The following is a 21,177-nucleotide window of genomic DNA, read 5'->3' as shown; positions in this document are numbered from 1 at the left end:
ATGGACTTAAAGCATCAAAAGTAAAAGCCCTTATTATTATGAGTTATGTAACTTAAAATATTATGTATTACTGGAAAACAGTATTGTGTGTTTCCAATTTTTATAAAATGATGCATTTTTTCTGATTACAATGAGAGAAATCATAAGTGCAAGAAATAATGGAGTTTGATGATACAGTATACTCAGCGATGGGTATAGGTATTACTCTTGTTCTGTACTCCTACTCTTTACTCAAGTATATTTCTGAGCCAGTAATCTACTTTTTACTTCAGTACATTTGCCTTTTATACTTTCGTTACAAATAGTCTACTCAGAACAAGAGGCAGCTTCCAGTGACAATCTCTGGCCACACCTGTCCACTTTCTATACCAACATTTACATGTTTGCAGTGCTTCCTGAAAAAAACCCTCACCTCTCCTCTTCTAGCCTCCGAGCACTTTTAAGTAAGTTGCACATTCTGTAGGTGGACATGTTGTTAACTAGCTAATGTTAGCTATGTTAAATTTTCATGTGTAACTTTAGTCTTCGATGTTATGATGATGACAATAGCGTATCTTTTTTGGTCTGTTGGGCTTTTAAATTGATGTGCTTTAGAAAGTGGTGAATGTAATTAATGTATACAAAACTTTCACATCCAGACTGCAGAGGTTGGACAGCTTTACGTTACTGTTAAGTTTCTTTCAAAGCCTCTGTCTTAACTAATATCAGACTATTGCTTTGAGACTAAATAACTTCTACATTACCTTCATCTGTCCTCTGTAAAGTAGCTTTAAATTAAATTAAAATGTAAAAATGTACTAAAAATTGTACAAATGTGCGTATTTACATTCACTGAACTTTACCGTAGAGGAGAGAAGAATATTAGATATAAACTTTTCATATTAAGAAACCACTACTGGGATGTTTGACCATTCGACAGATCAAACAAGCCATTTTAAGACATTACTTCTGGCTCCTTAATTGTATTAATTCTGTAGATTATTATTGTAATTATTAATTGCAGATTAATAAACAAGCCCCTACAACTCCTCCCCTTCTACGTGCATTCCCCAAACATTTCCATCTACACTGCCCTCATTAGCTACTGTAGCTGAAAATGTTTGAGGAATAAACATATCATATTGGGAGAAAAGGTTTACTAATTTGATTTTCATTCACCAGTTAAGCCTATGCTCACAATAATCTGCATGTTTCTGTAGCACAAATTACATTATTCCGACTAATCAACTAAGGGATGTATCGTAGAAATTGACGGATTAATTTGTAAGAAAATGACTGTCAGTTGCTTCCCTGATTAACAAAGAGACTGGAATGTTTTTTAAGAGGGAATGTGTTTTTCAGTTTTAGCCTTTTGCTCATTAGCACATTTGAGCGAGAGATTCAGACAGTTCACACTGCATGGCAAATTGGATTGAGCAGCCAGTCCCAACCCCCATTCCCACACACACACACACACACACACACACCTAACGCTGCAACCACATATAATCACATGTATTTATACTGTATGTAACGTTAATGACATGCAAATAGGCTTGTGGACACATGTTTGGACACACAAGCTCGTGGATTGTGGATAATTGGTCAAAAGCAAGTTACTGAAAATGCACTTGTGGAAAGACGCTGTGCAATAAAGAGACACACTGACAATATGACAAGGGCGAACACACTCTATCCTTTTTCCACAGTCGACTTAACTCTCCATTTATCTACTGTCATCTGTCACATCTGTCTCCTTGTCAGTTTTATTGTCTCTCTGTGTTCACTGCCCTCAAACAGTAACATGTTATCCCTCTTTCTCTGTCTGAGCATCCCTCCACCTTCCCTCAGCCTCCCGCCTGCCGCCCCCACTTTCAGTCTCCGTCTCTCTCCCTCACTTTCTCCTCTCTAGCGTGCCCTTGCTCTCCATCTACCTTTCTCTCTCTTTCCTTTTTTTCCCCCTCCCTCTCTCCTCCTCTTTCCTCCTCCTCCCTCTCCCGCTGCGCTCTTGACTCGCTCTCATTCCCCCTCGCTCACACACTCAGGCAGCATCCTCCCCTCTCCACTTCTACCTTCACACTCACCTCTTCGCGCCTCCCTCTCTCCACTCCTCTCGCCTCCTTCCTTTCCGCCACCTACTAACACATATCATCTCTGGCATCTTCCCCCGGTCTGTTGTCTCCCACTCCTTCCACTCTCTCCTCCATCTCTTCCATTTCTCCCTCCTTGTCACACACTCAACCTTGCTGTCTCGCGTACACACACTCATGCTGATTGGCACCCAAGGACAGAGCACCCTCTCTCCAAAACCGGCGACCAGGCGGTTTGCTTGTGTGGCCAGGCTTCTTGACACTGAGCTCAGCTGAGGAAGAGGACGAGAAAGAGGCCATGGAGCACAGCCACATCTTCCCTGTTTTTTCCCCAAATGCGAGCACCTGGAGCCCGGGGCAGCATCCCTCTGAGGTTGCCCAGGGATGCCCCCTCGGACCACTGCCTGTCATCTACTACAGCATCCTGCTCTGTCTCGGCCTGCCTGGTAAGAGATGTGTGTGTTGTACGTGTGTCTAATCACATGCACATCTCATTCTGTGTTAATTTGCTCATATTTGTGATTAGAGCCTGCATTGGTCGGTTGCAGGAGTCATGCTTTGCATCTTGATTTGTTGTCCACTTGTCTGCAGGTTTGAGTGAGTGTGTGTCATGCACAGCTGCTCCAGAGTGTCACTCTTTGCACGCACGCTGTTGATTTGTCATTCTGACCTTGTGGCAATCACTTGCATGTGTACGTACTTTGTATGCATTTGTCGGTGCTCGTGGCTGCCTGCTTGGAGTTTGTTTGTACACTCATCTCTTTGGTTGGAAATATCAAGCACCCACTAAACAAAGGAGAAAAAATTGCTGTGCAGAACGTCGTTAAATCGGATTATTTAGACATGATTCTTCAAATTGCACCTTTTTTTAGCTACATATGTGTGCATGACTGATTATGTCAGTAATGTCACAAGCTTGACCTCGGGGACAAGTGTGTGTTACATGGCTCCTCTTGATGACCTGGATTAATCGTGTCTTAACCATTGACTGATTAGTCCGTTCAGTCATTGTCAGACCCATTTACTGCCTCTGCCCCACTGCGTGATCTATGAGCGCTGACCTCGTCTCACACAGGGAGGCAAAGTGGTGTGTGTGTGTGTGTGTGTGTGCATCACTGTGTGTGTGACAGAGACAGAAAACCTGTAGGTCAGATGAAAGAGGAAAGGTGCTGATGCCTAATCAGAGATTGCGGTTTAGATGTTGAAATCCCTCTGGACTGTCAGATACACATCCACTCTGCTTCAGCCCATTACCCAAATGCTGGACTCATTCTGTGGTCAAATAACATAATGGATTATTCAAGGTTTTTAGTATTCAGCCCTGATTTTAAGATAAGATCTGTTGAGAGATTTGACGTGAAATGAACCCACAGTTAAGGCTTTTAAGGAATAAAATCTGGGACTTTTGTTTTATTAGTCCTAATACATAAGATTAACATATCTTCTTAAGCTCCCTCTTCCTTTATAAAGACTGGGAGTGAGATGTTATCAACAACCTAAGCAGCTTTGGTTCAAAACAAATCTGCAATGCAAAGTGAAAAGCTTTTGTATGCCAAGGCTGCAGTTGCTCCACAGATTTGCAGTCTCAGTAAAAGTAAGTCTGTCTTTCTGATCAAATCTCGCCTAATTATTTCTCCCAGATGGCAAATCAAGTCTTGCTCAAGCAGGTCTCTCTGCTGTCTTTTAAAGTTTCTCCTGCCCGGCCCGCGGAAGTTTTATTTGATTCTGCTGCTGAGTCGTCTTTACAAATGCGATTGAGGCTGTTTGTTTAATCACTGAGTAACAATAACCTGAGAGTGTAATGCAATCTTACAATAGTTGTCTGAATTAATGGCAGACTTGAGAGCAGGGGGCTGATGCGTTGCAGCAGCCGAGTTTCGACTTATTCAATCATTATGACACAGCTCGTTCTGCTGAAGCTGAATCATGAATGTTTCATGAGTGCGGCATGTGTGAGTAGTAGCGGTGTGACCTACAGACCCACACGTATTTAACACTCTGGATGGATTGGAGGCTGTTACCTTGATTACCTGCCAGTGTGTCATTAGTTAACAGCAACAGGGCTTCACGGAAAAGTCGTCATGTCTGTATATTTCTCTCAGACTTCAACCTTTAAGCTGCAGACGGACAGAGGGGTCACATCAAGAGCACGGATTCGAGGGTGACAAGTGAGATGAAGGAAGGTGATGAGACAGGGGGATTACGCAAGTCAAGTGGCGGGAAATGATTACTGTTTGACCTGGGGAAATGATTAACTGAAAGCCCAGGATGAACATGGGGGACAATGGAGAGTATAAGGAAGGACAAGGACACCCAGAAAAAGAAGAAGAAGAAGAAGAAGAAGAAGAAGAGGCGAGCTAAGAGAGAGCAGTAATAGAAAAAGAGATTAATAACAGCAGAGCCAGTGAAGTAACACCTTTTGAGCCCTGAGTGGGGGAGCCACAGACGACAGAGCCGAGACGAATTGCCACATTTTTAATTAATCGCTAACTCGCTCTCTCTCTTCCTCTCTGCTCACTACACCACACTGCTTGAGCCAGAACAGACGTGTGCTGGCATAGCAAACAGCGCAATGAAGGATTCGTTTCTTTTGCCTCTTTGCTGGGATTACAGAAGTGAGGTCTGCTCTTTGTACAGTACAGTATGTCTTTAAAGCACTATATACTGGGTTGAGTGGTCCGGGAAGCCGATTCTGTCCGAATGTTCAAGTGAAGCTGCGTTCATGCGTTACGCTTTGAGCTGAAAATGTCTCTAATCAGAAATCAGTCAGTTCTTTATGATGGTGTTTATCCTGCCCTCAAGTCAGCCTTCAGGTCACCGTTGCTGTCTGGATTTGAAGGATCTGCAAATGTGTTAATGTTAATAAAATGTCTGAGCTCCAAGACAATACAGCAGAGCACAAAGCCACTAAGAGGATTAAGTTCTATTGTATTCTATTTAATAATTATACATTTGTACTTATTTTATTAGTCATAAGCCTTTCCTAAAAAAAAAATGTATTGTGGTGATTTACTTCATCCAGACACCTGCAACGTGTTCTCTTTAACATAATAATTTTTTTTTTTTTTTTTTACATATATTTACATTTATGTTTCTATTAAAGGACCAGTGTGTAGGATTTAGTGCCATCGAGTGATGAAGTGGCAAATTGCAACCAGTTCAATACAGCTCATCCTTCAAGCTTGTAGGAGAAACATTTTGCCAATCTTGTCTTCCAGCAGCATCATTATTTTAATGTTGGGGTGTGCACATCGAGATAAACAACTGGTGCCACCAATGCTCCAATCTGAGAGGGTCAGTCAAACCTCAAACGGTGGAAAACCATGAAGAGGTCTTGTAAAATATGGCTCCATACAGATGTTTCGTCTCTTTAGTTGAGCGGAAGATTGAGTGGCAAATAAATACGTGCTTCATGTACATCATAAATTTCATAATTTATTCGTTAAGTCCCTGTTTTTATATATATTGACTTTCCACCTCAGCCAAGAATCTTGTATTTCAGATCTTCCACTCAGAAAATGTGCTAAAATAGGTGGATGGAAACACAATAACACACTGTTATATAGCCAGAAGAGAAAGGTCAGACCTTTCAGATAAACCATGTGTACGACGTGGAAGACTGACTGTTTATGCTTTTACCAACAATTTCTTTTAACTGTGACATAAATGTGGTGTTATTATTGTAACCATACCGATGAGTAATTTTAACCCAAACCACAATATTTCTTCAGACTTTATTAAGTTGTTTTATGTTAACCAAGACGTCAGATACCTTTTTTTTTATGACAATAGGTAAATGAGGTATTCTGTCACTCAAACTGGAAGGATTTATTGAAAACAGCATGTGCTGTAAGTAATTATCACTCAAATGTCTAATGATACACTCGACTCACGATTCGATACAAGTCACAATACTGGGTTCACAATATGATTTTCTCATAATTAAAAAAAAGAAATTGAAGACAAATTATGACTGAAAAGATTTTTTTTCTCAGACAAAAATCAGCAAAATATATTTTCTGTTTTTATTTATCAAATCAAAGAATCCTTTTTTTGTTACAATCTGTGCAAAACAATACATATTTCCTTGTCTTTTGTGACATGATACAGCTACTGACGCGAGTGGGGTACGACATAAAAAATAGATAGCGCCCCCTGCTGTTTAAAAGGAGCATCATGAATCATTTTTCATCTCGCTGATTTGAATTTTCACATATTTGAACTGTGTTTTAAATGACTCGCAATATGTCTTTACATTTCTATTACTGATACCTATTTCAGTGTTTACAACCGGCAAATAAAGCTGGCCCAGGTGTCATCACATACTCTGGAACATGGACTACCTGACAACAGGTGGTTGCCTGGTGGGGGAGATGTCTGTTTCTTCATTTGTATCCTGTTTAGAAAATCTCTCTTATCCACGTGTGCAAATAAACAAGTGAGCGCTAACAGCATGTTGGTGCGTTCCTTCCCTCTTCTTTGAAGCGTCTCACAGTTTGTGTGGCTGTTCGACAGTCAGCGGTGTGACTGGCGTACATGAGAGTTGGGAAACATCTCCTTCCACTCCAACTTATCCACCCACCCCAGGGGAAAAGGTTGTGGATGTACGGCGCTGACGGCCCTCGGTTCTACGTCACAGTGTGGGCCAGGTGTCAGCCACTACTTAATGAAGAGATGTTCCCCCAACGATTTTCAGTTTGGACTATTGATCTGTCAATCTGCACCAGTGACAGGGCATCTGTGGTTGGGATGGGAGCTTGTTAATAGATAGTATCACTCTAAAAGTGAAGTTTGAGATTAGGGGGTGTAAACTGGACGAGGAGGAAAGCATGCGAGGGAGGTTTTTGTGGAAGCATGGACAGCGGGGAAAAAAGATAGTGAACACTCAGTTAATCAAATGGAAGAAGGAGGAGATTTTGAGCTCTGGTTTGTCTCCAGTCTGCAGTTTAAGAAAGGAGAGGAAGGGGTGTCAGCTTGTCATGGGGGAGATGAGCCAGAGAGGGCGCGGGAGGACAGTGGAGGCAAGAGAAGGAGGGAGGTGTTGTTTCAGGCAATAAATCAGAGATGTTGATGCAGTGACAGAGCTGACTTTGTTTGACCAGCTGACAACAAAACGCTGTCACTGCTGCAGAAAACACAAATCCCTGCATGTCATTCGGCATTATTTGGACACCAGTAATAAATCAATCCGAGAATAATTATAGGACGTTGTTTGAATCTTTTATTCCTCCTCATCTTCCGTCCATTTAAACTTCTTCCATGTTCCTCCTCCATCTCACTCTAACTACCTTTCACCTTTCAGGGTTCTTTTTTTTTTCGAAGCTGAAACCTCATAAAGAGCATCCAAGGGCACATTATGATTGTGTACAAGTCCTTTAAACGTGATAAGCTGAGTTTGTCTGTCTGCAATGCCACCGTCACTGCCAGCAGGGTTAGCTTTGGTGTAAGGACAGTCATGGCCACCAAACTTTGACTCACTGTGGCCTGTCTGTAAAATGAATGGCTGTGGAGGTGAGCAGAGGCAGAGCACTGCAGTAGCATCAATATCATTTGCAGCAACCAGGGCCTCTTTCTCTTAATATGCCCATTTAACCTAAATATCCTGTTGCAATACACATCTCTCTCTCTCTTTTTCTCGTTCTTGCTCTATTTTCTTTATTGCATCTTTCCTTTTCTTATGAGCTTCATTCCCATTAACTCTCAGATCACACATCAGGCTTATGCTCACAATAAAATGTGTTTGATATTACATTTGCATGTCGTTTTCAGTGCAAATTAGCAATAAGAAGGATTTTTACGTCACAGCAACATCAAGGGTTTTCTCTTAATTTTAAACAGAATTTGGGTTTTAAAGTAAGTAAAATCATATTTTTATCTTCAATGCATGTTTTTTTTTTGTGGCTTTGTAGCAGGGATCCTGGTTTTTGTTCTGGGGAATTAAGGAATCGCCCTGCTTTATGTCCGGTCTGACACTTAGAGAAGACAAAAGGGAAATGGTTGTCATCAGGAACAAAGTGCCTGTGACCTTTGAAGCGAGCTTTGATATCCCCCCCCTCTTTTTTTCTCTTGCTTCTTCCTTTCCTCCCACCGGCTTGCTGCTCTCCTCCATACCTCTCTCTCTCTCTCTCTCTCTCTCTCATTCTGTCTTCCAGTCTAATCCTCCCCTCTAGTCCCTCTCAATAACTTGCTCTCTATTTAACTCTCTGTGACCTTCCTCAGGCCAGGCCACACTTGCCTTCTTCCTCCAACTATGCCTCTTTTCTCTTCTCCTCTTGTGTTATTAGCCTCCAGATAAGCCGTTAAAGCCAAACCTCAATTTCCTCCGAATGACAAAGAAACTTAATTGCAATGCTCACTTTCTTTTCTTTTTTGGGGGCATAATTTCCTCTTTACAGTGTCTGCTCTGTTATATGAGGCCCATGAGAAAGTCTAATGACAAGTGTGCAGGGAGGTGGCGGCATTTCATGTTTTGCCACTGGTTTTGAGGGGTTAAACTGCGCAGTGTCGTTTGTCGACAGCCTGTCTGAACACGTCCCTTTAGTGGTGGGATGAGTCAGCCTCGTTACACACCTCAGGGACCACGCTGTGCCTTCTCTTTTCCCGCTAAACAACGTCAATGGCCCTCTTTATGTTAGAGGAGCATCAGCAGGGGGAGCGGAGACACAAAAGCACTCCCGCACAAAAAGACAGAAGGGGTCACCCATGCCAACACACGCAATTTTAGGCAGAGAGACAAACACACAGCAGCCCATTATTTGTCCTACAGGTCATTTTAATCCCCTCTCAGCTGGAGACGATTATTTTTCCCTGCAAAGAGAAAAAGGGAAAGAAGGGGGGAAATTTTGCATGTGTCTCCGCCTGAATGTCCGTGAGTCCAGGCATGACGTGCACATGTCTCTGTGTGCACACATGGATGTCCGTTCTGTGCGCGTGCATGAGTGTGCATTCCTCCAACCCGTCTGTCCCTGTCCCCGCTGAGACCTGCATGTGCCACCTCATACCCATACAGACCCATCTGGCTCCACCCCCCCCACCCCTCCGCATCCATCCCCGGCCCCTGAGACAACGTAAAGAGCAGGAGTCAATTGAAATGAATGGGCAACCGAGTGCAAGCTGGCTAGAGCTAAATGGAAATGTCAAGCTCGCCACGGATCCCTTTTGTCTGTCTGTGGAAGGCCCCGTCTCACTGGGGAGCCCAAACAGAATAATACCCAGCCAGTGACAGTCAACACTGCACTGTTTCCATTTCATGTCAATCCTCTCTGTTTAGCCGTGTGTGGAAACAGAAAGTGAGGGCGGAGGTACAATAGAGAAAGTGAAGCGGTGGATTAAAGGTGAAGTACATTGCACAGGATTTGCAATGGATCACAGTCATGATACATTTGACCAGCTCAGAGATTAGCAGCAAACTTTTACCTGGTACATAAATAACAGACACTGATAAGATCCCTTCTCTCGGATAAACCAGGTGAAAGGTGTATGTGCAGTGCACAGCTGTGACTGTATGGGAAATTAAGTGTCAGTATGACCAAACCAAAGACTAAAAGAGGCTGCTGAAACAAACAGTGTTCAAAACAAGAAACAATAAGGCAACATAAAATTATGGAGCTTGACAGATGACTCCTGAAGGAGGTTTATGGGCAATTATGCATGTAAGAAAACAGAAGAGCTTCAACTAAGAATGATTTTATTATTGATTAGTCCGCCAAAGAATTTTCTTGATTAGTAGTTTTTCTCTGATAAATGTCAGAAAATAGTGAAATATGCCTATTATACTTTCACAAAGCCCAAGATGATATCTTCAAATAGCTTGTTTTGTCTGAAGGTATTCAGTTTACTATTATATATGAGAGAGAAAAGCAGCAGATCCTCACAATTAAGAAACAAATGTTCGGAACATTTTAAGAGATCTTAAGAGATGAAAAATTACTAAAATGATTATAGCAGATAGCGATGATTAAACCACCCTAAACTCACATTATATAACATAAACAAAGAACACACTTTCCTGCAGTGGCCTTTCTAAACATGAGCAGTGGTGAAAGTTACTATATTATGTTATGATCAAGGACTTGAGACAGAGGCAGACAGCGTTAGCTAGCACACTAGCTGGTTGAAAAGCTGTCTACTTCCACTTTGCACTGAGTATAGCATCAGCATGAAACGAGTGAAAACTGATGAAGAGAACTCTGTCATAAACTTGACTTGTCTTCATTTTAGTAGCCAGCTAGCAGCTGACTAACTTACCTTGCTATTTTAAAAAAAATGGTAAATACTATTAACAAAATGTACAAAGTTAACTGTTAAAAGTGAAGTTACTAACTTAAGGTTGGAGGTGAATTGAAATGTTTCGGTAGAGTTGAATGGAAGCAAACAGACATGCGGTTCATAAAACAGATATGTGTCACACTACATTGTGCAAGTAGACGATAGAGATTGACAGCCCATTGATGTGCGTAATGTATATTCTGTCCTGATAAAGATCCAACTAGGATTGTCATTATTAAACCTTTGTGGCATGGAGTAAGTGTGCAGGCCTTACTGTTTTATTTCTTTGAACACAGGCGTTTTTCTAAGCTGGCAATCTGAAACACTCCCAAGGGCCTGTTCTCCTCCCAATACATCGTTGGAGCAGTAGTACTCCAAGAACTATAAACAGACTTTGATGTGTAAAATTAACTTTAATATTCTTACTTAATTTCTCCAAGTTAACAATGCTTGCATGGACTAATATGATATTGTTTAGCTAATGTTTCTTTTATTGCCAGAGTTTGGTGAAACCAACAATAATACTCGTCATTTTGATCAAACTATCAAACATAAAGAATATAAGTCTCATTATGACCCCACATCTAAATTTACACAGATTTTATTAATACAGGCGACAATATATACAATATATGTATCACACAAGATGAAACACTACAAAATAAGAAAAAAATTGCATTTGTTACATAAACGATCATTAAAAACCACATAATGCTTATTGTGAAGATCTGTATCCTTGAGTCCAAGGTCAACCTGAAATTGAATGTATTCTGGATTAATTTGCCATGATCGTAGACCAAACTGACAACCAGAAAAGAAGAAGAAACAGGCCGAAGACCAGTAGCTGAAACAATCAATAACTCAAGATTCATCATGAAAGCAATTTAACTTGCCTGTGCGGAGGTTAGCGTGGTGTACAAGCAGAGGTGACTGCGACGGTGGGGGTGTAGTGTAATCCAGAAGCCCTACACGTGCACACATATTGGCTTTTCGAGCCTTGTAAACTGCTTTGACATCTCATTTATTGTTATTGATAAATTGTATGTTAACGAATTGGCGCATCCCTAATGATCTGTGTGTTTGTATGTGCAGACATGTGCTAATATGTGTGCGTGTGTGTCTTCTGCTGCACATCCTCCAGTCTGGCAAGGACATCTTTAGTCATTATCTGGAGCCGGCTTTGTAATTTGTAATCAGCTGATAGTGGCTGAGGCTGTGAAGTGTGATGTACCAGACTCCAAGCTGCCATATTTAATCCAATCCCAGATCTATTACTGCGAAAGGGGACCACAGAACACACACACAGACGCTGAATGGACAGTGACGGCTGCTAAGTGCATTGATGTCTCAGTGATGCAAATCAATGTCAGAGGCATCTTCATTTGAGGAAACAGGTTGGACAGTTTCATACTGCAGCAGCAAGATTCCCTAAATGGAGATGGTTAGCAACAGTATAGGAAAGTTAGTGTGTTTATATGATGGTTAGTTTAGGTTTTTGGACTAATACAGCATGACATCAGAAACTTAATATAAGATAAATTGGAAAAGCACTGATTTTCTCTTTTAAGAAATAGAATTGTCCAAATAATGTGTAAATACTACAATACTATAAATAGTATAAATTACTTTAATGAAATCTTACAAAAAGTAAAAAAATATCCACCTAAAGACAGAATTCAGCTTTTTGATGAAATCCAGTGCCTGAACTTACTTACCAGTACTGGCGCTTCTTTTCTTGAGTATCCGCCACCTCTGGTGAACATGGCTATGCCCACAAGTGAGTTCACCAACGTCTGCACCACAGTATTTTTTCCAAAGGGGTCGTAAAATAATTAAGTAAATTTTTTGGATCTCAGTATATGTCAAACCTTGCATTCAGCAGTGCTGGTGATTTACTCCTAAATGCCTGCATAACTGTTGCATCTCCATGCAAAAACATAGCGATCTTAACACAAAGAAAACAGCACTGGAAATATCCTTGTAAAACAGGATAAAAGGTCTTAGGGTTGTGTTGTGTTTAGGCCACTGATGAAATCTATCTATCTATCTAGATCAGCAAAGGAGGAACAAAGTCTTGGGATTAATATGCATGACAAAATAATCTTAACTCAAGGTCAATTAAAGTGCAACAAATCCCCTCTCTCCCAGCAAATTTCTGTTTGAAAGTTGGTAGCAGTAATGTGTCAAAAGAAAAGATGGCAGATCACCAAAAAAGCAAGGAAGAAGAAGCAAGCAACTGTGGATGAAAACAATGTAGGTAATTCTATGAAAAATTGGCTTTGGGAACCCAGGTTTCACACAATGTGTTTTGGTGAGAAAAAGTGGAAAAAAACACCCAAAATGAACCCTGTGAAGAACATTTAACTAGCTTTTTTCTCACCTTTTAACCGCAATGTGTCTAATGGAAGTGGCTCAGGTGCCACGATGTTGCACTGGTGATAGTCTGTAGGAAGCCATTGACTGTCCTATCTTTTGTTGTAGACAGGATTATGATCTCCGACCCCCACATGATCACCTGTTTTATTACATGACTTAAGTTCCAGACTTGGTCAGAAGGTCACATGAGCACGCCTGAGCCACTTCCATTTTCAGATGTGAGAAATGAACACCTGAGATTGGCCAATTTTTTAGATAATCCAGTCGGTTTTTCGTTATTTTTATGGTCAGTATACATACTGTATATTACAATACTTCAGTACATGAAATAATTTTACAGTGATTAATTTAACTAACTTTGTTCTGTGGTCCACATTTTTACTACTGTAATCAAAGTATCTTTACTGTCTCCTCTACGTTTGGGAAAAGGTTTGAGGAGGCTCACAACCTGTAAACTCAACTGTTTAAGATTGATGGGAATAACCTGGGAACAGAATGCACATGCAGTGACGTGGGGGGGGAACAAGAAACAGAGTAGGCCGACAAAAGAAAGAAGACATGTAACGAGCTTGTTCAATTCAATTGCCGAACTGCAGTTCCACGTGAGAGGCAAAAGGCAGTGCTCCTCCTGGTGCGCAGAGGCCATCCTTTGGTATAATCAGCAGTGGGATGAATCACATCCAGCCCTTTGTGTCCACATTCTTTTTAGCAAAAAAAATGAGAGAGTGGTGGTCCTCCTCCTGGTCTGTTTAACTGCCCTGTGAAATAAAGTGAGTTGGACTAAATAAACAGAAGATGTGGAGGCAAACATTTAATTTGGCAACATGGAAGAAAAGGTATATGTTGGGTATGTGGAGTTAAGATTGAAAAAGAGAGGCAGACACGGAGAGAGGTGGGGTGTCCTTGTGCTTTGCCTTAGAAGCTAAATTGCCAGCGGCAGGCAGTAGTGAACTCAGCAGATTGCCAAGGCTGTGATGCTGCACGTTGCCTCCTGTTTTTGTTGAGGCTTTACTCTTTATTAGAGATAACAATTTGGCCAAAGGCAGAGAGAGGTGCCGCTGGAATTACACAGCAGGTCTAGATGAAGGGGGGAAAGAGAAGGGAGTAATAAACAGGGGAAGGATTACAGGGTAGGAAAGCTGGTTGAACATGATACATACTGAGTGGGAGCGATAACAGATTTGATATAACGTGGAAATAAATGTGGCAAAGATTTCACCTGGCATGCTCTTAGATCTGTTTGGCAGCTATGGTGGTGCAGAAGATTTCCCTCATTATTCACTAATCTTTGTGTTTGTATGTGTGTGTTTGTGTTGCAGCTATAGTACACTACATCTCTATTGTGTTACTGTTGTCCCTTTTCAATTGCCTGCCAACTAACACTAATTTTTTCTGTTTCCTTCCCTTACCTGCGCCCTCTCCTTTTTCCATTCTCATCATACTTTTTTCTTTTTCTCATCATTTCCCTGTTTCCTCCACCTATCTACTTTCAATCACCTTCCTCCCCTCCTTCTTCCTCCTAGCTAACATCCTGACAGTGGTCATCCTGTCCCAGCTGGTGCTGCGTCGTCAGAAGTCCTCCTACAACTATCTCCTGGCTCTGGCAGCCGCCGACATCCTGGTCCTGCTCCTCATTGTTTTTGTCGACTTCATATTGGAGGATTTTATTTTGGCCACGCCGCTGCCTCCATCGCTAAACAATGCGGTGCAGGTTCTGGAGTTCTCCTCCATCCACACCTCCATCTGGATCACCGTGCCTCTAACCATTGACCGTTACATCGCTGTTTGCCACCCGCTGCGCTACCATACAGTCTCCTACCCAGCCCGCACTCGAAGGGTGATATTTGCTGTGTACATTGGGTGCTTGCTCTCTGCAGCTCCTTATTACTGGTGGCCTGAGCTGTGGCACAGCCTGCCTGGTGTGAGCAGTAGTGGTGGTGGAGGTGGAGGAGGAGGTGGAGAGGGCAACAGGAGAACCGTGGCCCAGCATGTCCTGGTGTGGGCCCACTGCGCCACCGTCTACCTCCTCCCCTGCACCGTCTTCTTCTCCCTCAACGCCGTCATCGTTCGTAAGCTGCGCAGACGCCGTAGCTGCTTCCGTCTGCGCGGCTACTCAACCGGGAAGACCACCGCCATTCTCCTCGCCATCACCTCCATTTTCGCGGTTCTGTGGGCACCTCGTACCCTCATGATCCTCTACCACTTCTACTCCCCTCCTCCGGCCTCACAAGGTGCCGGGCGACTGCTCCACATGCTCACCGATCTGGCGAACATGCTTGCGTTGCTCAACACCGGCGTCAACTTCTTCCTCTACTGCTTCATCAGCAAGCGTTTCCGGGGCATGGCGGCCAATGTGCTGCGAGCCCTGGTCCACTGCCGGAAGCAGCCGCCGCCGTTCTACGCCAGCCACAACTTCTCCATCACAAGCAGCCCCTGGATCTCACCAGCCAACTCCCACTGCATCAAAATGTTGGTGTACCAGTATGACAAAAATGGAAAGCCCATCTGTATTTCCTCTTGAGTCCTCAGCCACCAGCAGCCGCCCCCCTCCCTCAATCGTTGGGGGACATATTTGGGCTATGTATCCTTGGTGACCAGCTTTGCCCGCATGGGACTCTTTGAGGCTTGAAAATGTCAACACGCCCTGAGAGGCACAGAGGTGACAGTTTTGCTAGCTTTGAACGATAACAATGTGGGAGGCTAGCAAGGTGGAAAAGCAAACAGCAGGTATTCACAGTATTCACAAAAGCAGCGACCAGCATCCAATAGATGTTGATTGTTTCCTCCATGCAAAAAAATAAACCTACTGTAAGTGACTGACTGCTGCTGGAGTGAGCGACTCCAGACTCAAAGACTAATAAAGGGATATCACCACCATTTGTAACAGCGCTAAAGTATAAACTGACAACTAGATGCATCCTTGGTGAGGCATCAATCGCCGGGTGGCACTGCGTTTTTTATGGACGCTTCCTGTTGCACACCACGGACACCAACGGTGAAGAGCTTTGAACAGCTGCGTCTTTGTCCGTTGGGAGTCATTTCCAGGAAGTAGATATCCAGTCAGAGTCTGGGCACTAAAGATCTCACCTCAAGGTGTTACTCACTCAGGCAGAGCCACCAACCGTGTGTGTGTCCACTGCCCATAGTTCTGACTGTCTCTCAAGCAATGTAAAACAGCGCTGTCATTTCCGGTTTAATATGCAGATGAGTCTCAAAGGCATGTTAATTTGGGCTTTTATTAAAATGAACAGCCCTCCCTGACTTTCCTTGTGTGTGCTGAGTGAGTTCACCCTAGCAGTGCAGGTCATCTACAAGTCGGCGCTCGCTATGGAAGACAAGCGTCCAAGCTCACAGATTGTCGTAGGATGAGTAGACTCTCTGCTTATTGTTGGCTAAATATGTATTAATGGTAGACTTGACTGTTATTGTAGCTTCGCAAAAATACGAGACAAAAAAAAAAAAGACTTGGGAATATGTCAGTTTGGCTCCAAGTTGTCATTAATCTAGTTATCACATTTCCAATATTAGGAAGAGGAAATTTCTGCTATTAGTAGATAGTCCTCTATTAACTATTAATGGTCCTTGATGACTTACTGTTAGCCATTATCTGGATGAATATAATGAATGTAAGTGATCATCTCTTTAACCCTTTAGCTTTCTGATGGAATGAGAAAAGAGAGAGAGAGAGATGGAGAGGACAGAACAATCTGCTCTCCTTCCCCTTCGGTTTGCTTTTCCCCATCCAAGGCTTTCTGTCCCATGATGCAGCAGTGAATTTGGTCTCAGGGCCACAGTGACACATTTCAGCTCTGCTCATTCTGCTACTGGCTGATGGCAGTTCAGTAACATTTTACACCGAAACACAGTCACGTACATCAACTCTGTCTCATAAATGTGAACGCACGCACGCACGCACGCACGCACGCACGCCCACACACACACGCACACACACGCACGCACACACACACTCCGCCGTATTGCCCACAGAAAAGAGCACATTGAGATCAATGCACATCCATTTTGCAGACACCTTGGGGCATTACCAGTGTTCATCTATCTAGAAAGAATGGAGTTGTGCCAAAGGGCAGATTTCTGCTAATACCTGCCTGGAGGGATCAGACACATCATGGCTATATTTTAATGGACAAGACTTTAAATCGGATGAATGTTAGGTGTGTCTTTCACATCTGATAAAGTCATGCCCTCCAAACTCTTGTTCGACGTTTGAGACACTTAAGGGAATGACTGCGGGTCTGCCGTTGCTTTTTTCTTTCACCATAGCCACTATGAAAGCAAAAAAAAGCAGCTGAAAAGCAGGTCAAGGTTTTTACAGTTTTGCTCATTTTTAATTTAATTTAAATTAACAACCTCTTACCAGCCTCATTGCTGAGATATGGGAATATGACAACTTGGTTGTTGAAGATTGGAGATGGAGAAGTTTAATACAACTGAACAGTTTAGGGATATTATCTTAACCCTGTTTCGAAAATCAGTAAGTGATTATTACAGGCATTTTACATATGTTCACCCTTGTTATTCTAATTCAAGACAGCAATCAATCATCAATCATATACTGTACAGTACATACAACACAGCCATCAATAGTGTATTCACCCATATGTCTATGGATGAGTTTATCCCACGTTCACATCATCAAATTGGAGTTACTATAATTACCAGTTCCAGACATCCAAGCTGTAACTATTAACTAACCAACCCTGCAGTAAATCCATGCAGAGGGCAATGTTGGTGGGGATGTAATGCTTCAGGTACACCAGTGAGACATAAAATACAATCCAAGAAGTCTGATTTCAAAAACATTTGAAGGCTTCCAAGATGCCAAAATACTGCACAGCAATTTATACTACTCACTTACAGGATAACAGAAAGTTATTACAGCGCCAACTATTTTATATTTCCTCACGGCAGTCATGAGGTAGAAATAAATTGTTCACCTCACAAATTAATCCACCAGGAAAGGAACATTTAACAAATATAGTGCTTTATTGTCAATTCACAGTATTTTTAACCCTCACATGGCCGACTCTGCAAACATATAACCGTCTTGAGTTGTCGTAAGTCAAAAACATGGAAATCTGGTATGATTTGAACACAGCAGTAGTATATGGTCGTATGGTTTTAGACCAATCAAATTAAACTGTTGTTAGAAAGACAAGTAGAGTCACGTAATGGATGTAAGTGATCCATAGTCAGAAGAAGTAATTAGCATAGAGGAGGTAAAATGTCCTTCTTACTATAAGTGTGTATAAGACTGAAAACAACAACTGTTATAAAAATAAATATAATATCTATAATAATTTAAAAACAACTAGCAATAAAAAAGCACATTTATTATTATAAAACAGCACTATGAAACTCTTGTATTAGGAACTTCTGCAGGATACGTTTTGGTCAAACCCGTACTCAGACAGCTGCAATGTAAAACGGTAAATTACTGTAAAAGATCTCAGCAATATAACTAATGAATAATTCAGAAGTGACATTTCCTTCCATGTCCGGTGTGAGCTACATTCAAATTTGAAAGTGCCATTTTCACACATTCTGACTGTTATTTAATGTGATAGTCTTTCCAATTTCTTTTCCCATCAAGGATTACTTTAACGAGAGTAAACCTAATTCCCCAACTTCCAAACTTCTTTCTCACTTTAGTTGTGCACTCTTGCACCATAACGGGCTCTTCCACTCTAAAATCCCATTTCTTTGTTCCTCCACAAATTGATTTTCTTCAAAATTGCAAAGCGAATGAGGGAGTACTGATTGCCACTTGCTCTTCACCTCCTTCACTCCTCCCACTCATCTCTCTTTCCTCCCACTTTATGTCAAATGCACTCGCTCAAAGTTAATTTCACGAGTGTCCTCTGTACTCGTTAACTGATTATCTTAAAGTCTTTTGTGTTACATGTGCCTACTGAGCATATTGCACCATCATTTCTCATCAGAAAATTGATCCATGCGGTTAGGGACCTTCAGTTGAAGCTCCTGGATGTTGAGCATTTTGTGATGGAGATAAACGGCCAGAGGGTCAATAATCAGTAATCACTCAGTGAGCTCCTTGACTCCCACTCCATTAATGTCATGCTCAGCAGGACGTTACATTTCATTTAGTGTAAAGGCACTAAAATATGTGCTTTAATCCTAATCAATACAGCCTAATGATCAGACTGGGATCATTAACAAAGTGAGCTAAAAAAAATGATTTGGGATTCAGCCCGAGGAGCTCACGCCAGATCAATGTTGCCATGACATTCCTTTCACGTGTAAACCCCATCCAGTGTTTTTCGGCCATGTTAATGTGGCATTTGTGCGAGGACCAGTGCCTCGTTCCCTTGGGGCCTCCAGGGGAAAAAGGCATGCATGCTGGGAAACCGATGAATGGGTTGAAAGAACGTCACATGCAGGTGTCGCTTAGTTTCCCACGTGAGGCTCTCAGGAGCAGGTGACAGGGGGTGTCTGTGTGTGAGGGAAGGGGAGGGTGATGCCAAGAAATCTTCCCCATTATGAGAAAAATAGAGATCTCTATTTTTTTCAGCCAGATATTGAAAAGATAACAAAACATAAATCAATCAGAGGGTAAAATTATATTTTCTCCCTCACACATCCTGCTCTGCTTCCTCTCCGTCTCTCTCTCTCTAGACTCTACATTGTGTGTGTGTGTGTGTGTGCGTGTGTGTGTGTGTGTGTGTGTGTGTGTAAGCATGAATGTGTGTACATAATGTCCGTGTTAGACAGAATGAAGCTTTAAAAAAGTGTTTGTGCTATAGGACCTGTAATGTATGAAATCAAATATGTATTTATACTCAATCATGATGAATATAATTACATACAGCACAGTATTATAATTGATATATCCATGAATGTACAACTGACGCTTCTGGCATCTTTGTTGGTATTTTTCTGATTGTGATTTTCTACACAATGACCTTTTTTGAGCAGTCTTTTACCTTTCTCCATGGCAGTGTTTCAAAACTGTGTTTTTTGATTGTACTGGAGTGATTATAGGCTTGCATAATTCAGTTTTCTCCTCCTAATGAATGTATTGACTGTATAAAGGGTATGTATTACTGTGCTGTGAGAAAGTATGCAGAAACGTATTGGCTGATATTGATATTTTTGATTAAAGAAATAAAGAACAGTATCTCTAAGGATTCAGATATAGTGCTGCTGATGGTCTGTCTCTTTTCTCTGCATAAGATCACACTTAAAGAAAGATGAAAAGACATCACTTTCAATACTAATCAACCACAGACACAAACACATTTAAAGGAAATAAAGGCGGGTAAACTTCAGCGACTCATATATAGAAGTGTTTTTTATATTTTGGACATATGTAGGTGTAGTACTTCACTTCAATGTTCTTCCTCACTGAAAGACCTGGTGGTTCTGCACTAATGAGTGCATGAGAGGGGTTTTATTTCAGAAAGTAGCATCACTACCATCACAACCTTAATTTAGAAATATTGTCCATTATTATCATCATTAGATTTTTGCTTTCTGACTAGTTATAAACCCAAATAACAATGTCATGATGAACCCTTTATAAAATGTATATAATTTATTTTGATTTCTAAGACATTTAATGAAAAACTATGTGTAATTTTATACCAGTTAAGAATAAGATAATGATAACAATAATAATGCTTATAGTGCTTCACAGCAGCAAAATAAAACAGAATACAATACAACAACAATAAAATAAAAGCATTTAAAAGAACACAGAAGTAGACATAGACAGTAAAATGCACATTTTAAATGGCACATTTTTAAAAGAGGATAAAGATGTGGATAGATGGTACTCAGAGTCTGTTAACCTGAACATACAGAAATGATCCTCAGCAAATTGTTACTTGGGTTTAAAATGAGCTAGGTTTTCCTATTTTCCGCCTAATTATGGCCAAATTACGACTACCAAGGAAATGATTAGAAAATGACTGACCAGTAAAACGTGTTTCCATTTTTTTCAGTTTTGAATGAAATCCTTTATATCAATTATAGTAATATAATAACAATACAACCCATTTTGCACAAACTGTAACAGAAAAGATAAACTAAATATATAACCTACAGTATAAAAACGTATTATTTGGATATAAAATGATACACACACTACTACTCCTTCTATTGAGTTTTCCAGCAGAAAGATGAATGTCGATAGAGGATCATTGACTTCATCCCAAACACACCGCAGAGCTCCTCTACCAGTGCAGGCTACGTCCACCAGTGTGCTGCTGTGTGGTCACAGTGTGTGGGTGTTTAAGTGTGATAACAGTTTCTTATAATTTAGGCCGATACACTGCACAGTGCAGTGAAAAAAAGAGATTTGTTGTTCCACAGCACCAGCTCAACTGTAACAATCCAGGTGATAATCAAAAGGAGGGATTCAGCTGTGTGTGTGTGTGTGTGTGTGTGTGTGTGTGTGTGTGTGTGTGTGTGTGTGTGTGTGTGT

The 21,177-nt window shown here is 41.5% G+C and overlaps 1 protein-coding gene across 2 annotated transcripts; it reads left to right on the top strand.

The window, feature by feature from the left end:
• Window positions 1–1,981: 1,981 nt before the first annotated feature.
• Window positions 1,982–19,889, top strand: gpr139 (G protein-coupled receptor 139). 2 transcript variants are annotated; one of them, XM_051387642.1, is made up of 2 exons: window positions 1,982–2,515; window positions 14,237–19,889. In XM_051387642.1, exons 1-2 carry the CDS (start codon window positions 2,368–2,370, stop codon window positions 15,232–15,234), a joined length of 1,146 nt encoding a protein of 381 aa, XP_051243602.1. In that variant the 5' UTR covers window positions 1,982–2,367; the 3' UTR covers window positions 15,235–19,889. The 2 variants fall into 2 exon arrangements, with proteins under 2 accessions (XP_051243602.1, XP_051243603.1); XM_051387643.1 differs by lacking the exon at window positions 1,982–2,515 and adding an exon at window positions 3,926–4,684.
• The last annotated feature ends 1,288 nt before the right edge of the window (window positions 19,890–21,177 follow it).

This window comes from Dicentrarchus labrax, unplaced genomic scaffold (assembly GCF_905237075.1).
Source record: "Dicentrarchus labrax unplaced genomic scaffold, dlabrax2021, whole genome shotgun sequence".
Lineage (NCBI taxonomy): Eukaryota > Metazoa > Chordata > Actinopteri > Moronidae > Dicentrarchus > Dicentrarchus labrax.
The sequence above is the reverse complement of the archived record's forward strand: the minus strand, read 5'-3'. Positions and strand labels throughout refer to the sequence as shown.

What these genes read in the sequence shown, in the direction of transcription:
- gpr139 (XM_051387642.1), top strand. Translation starts at nt 2,368, where the DNA reads ATGGAGCACAGCCACATCTTCCCTGTTTTTTCCCCAAATGCGAGCACC. An exon ending in GCTCTGTCTCGGCCTGCCTG is followed by an intron (nt 2,516 to 14,236) that starts GTAAGAGATGTG and finishes TCTTCCTCCTAG; the next exon opens with CTAACATCCTGACAGTGGTC.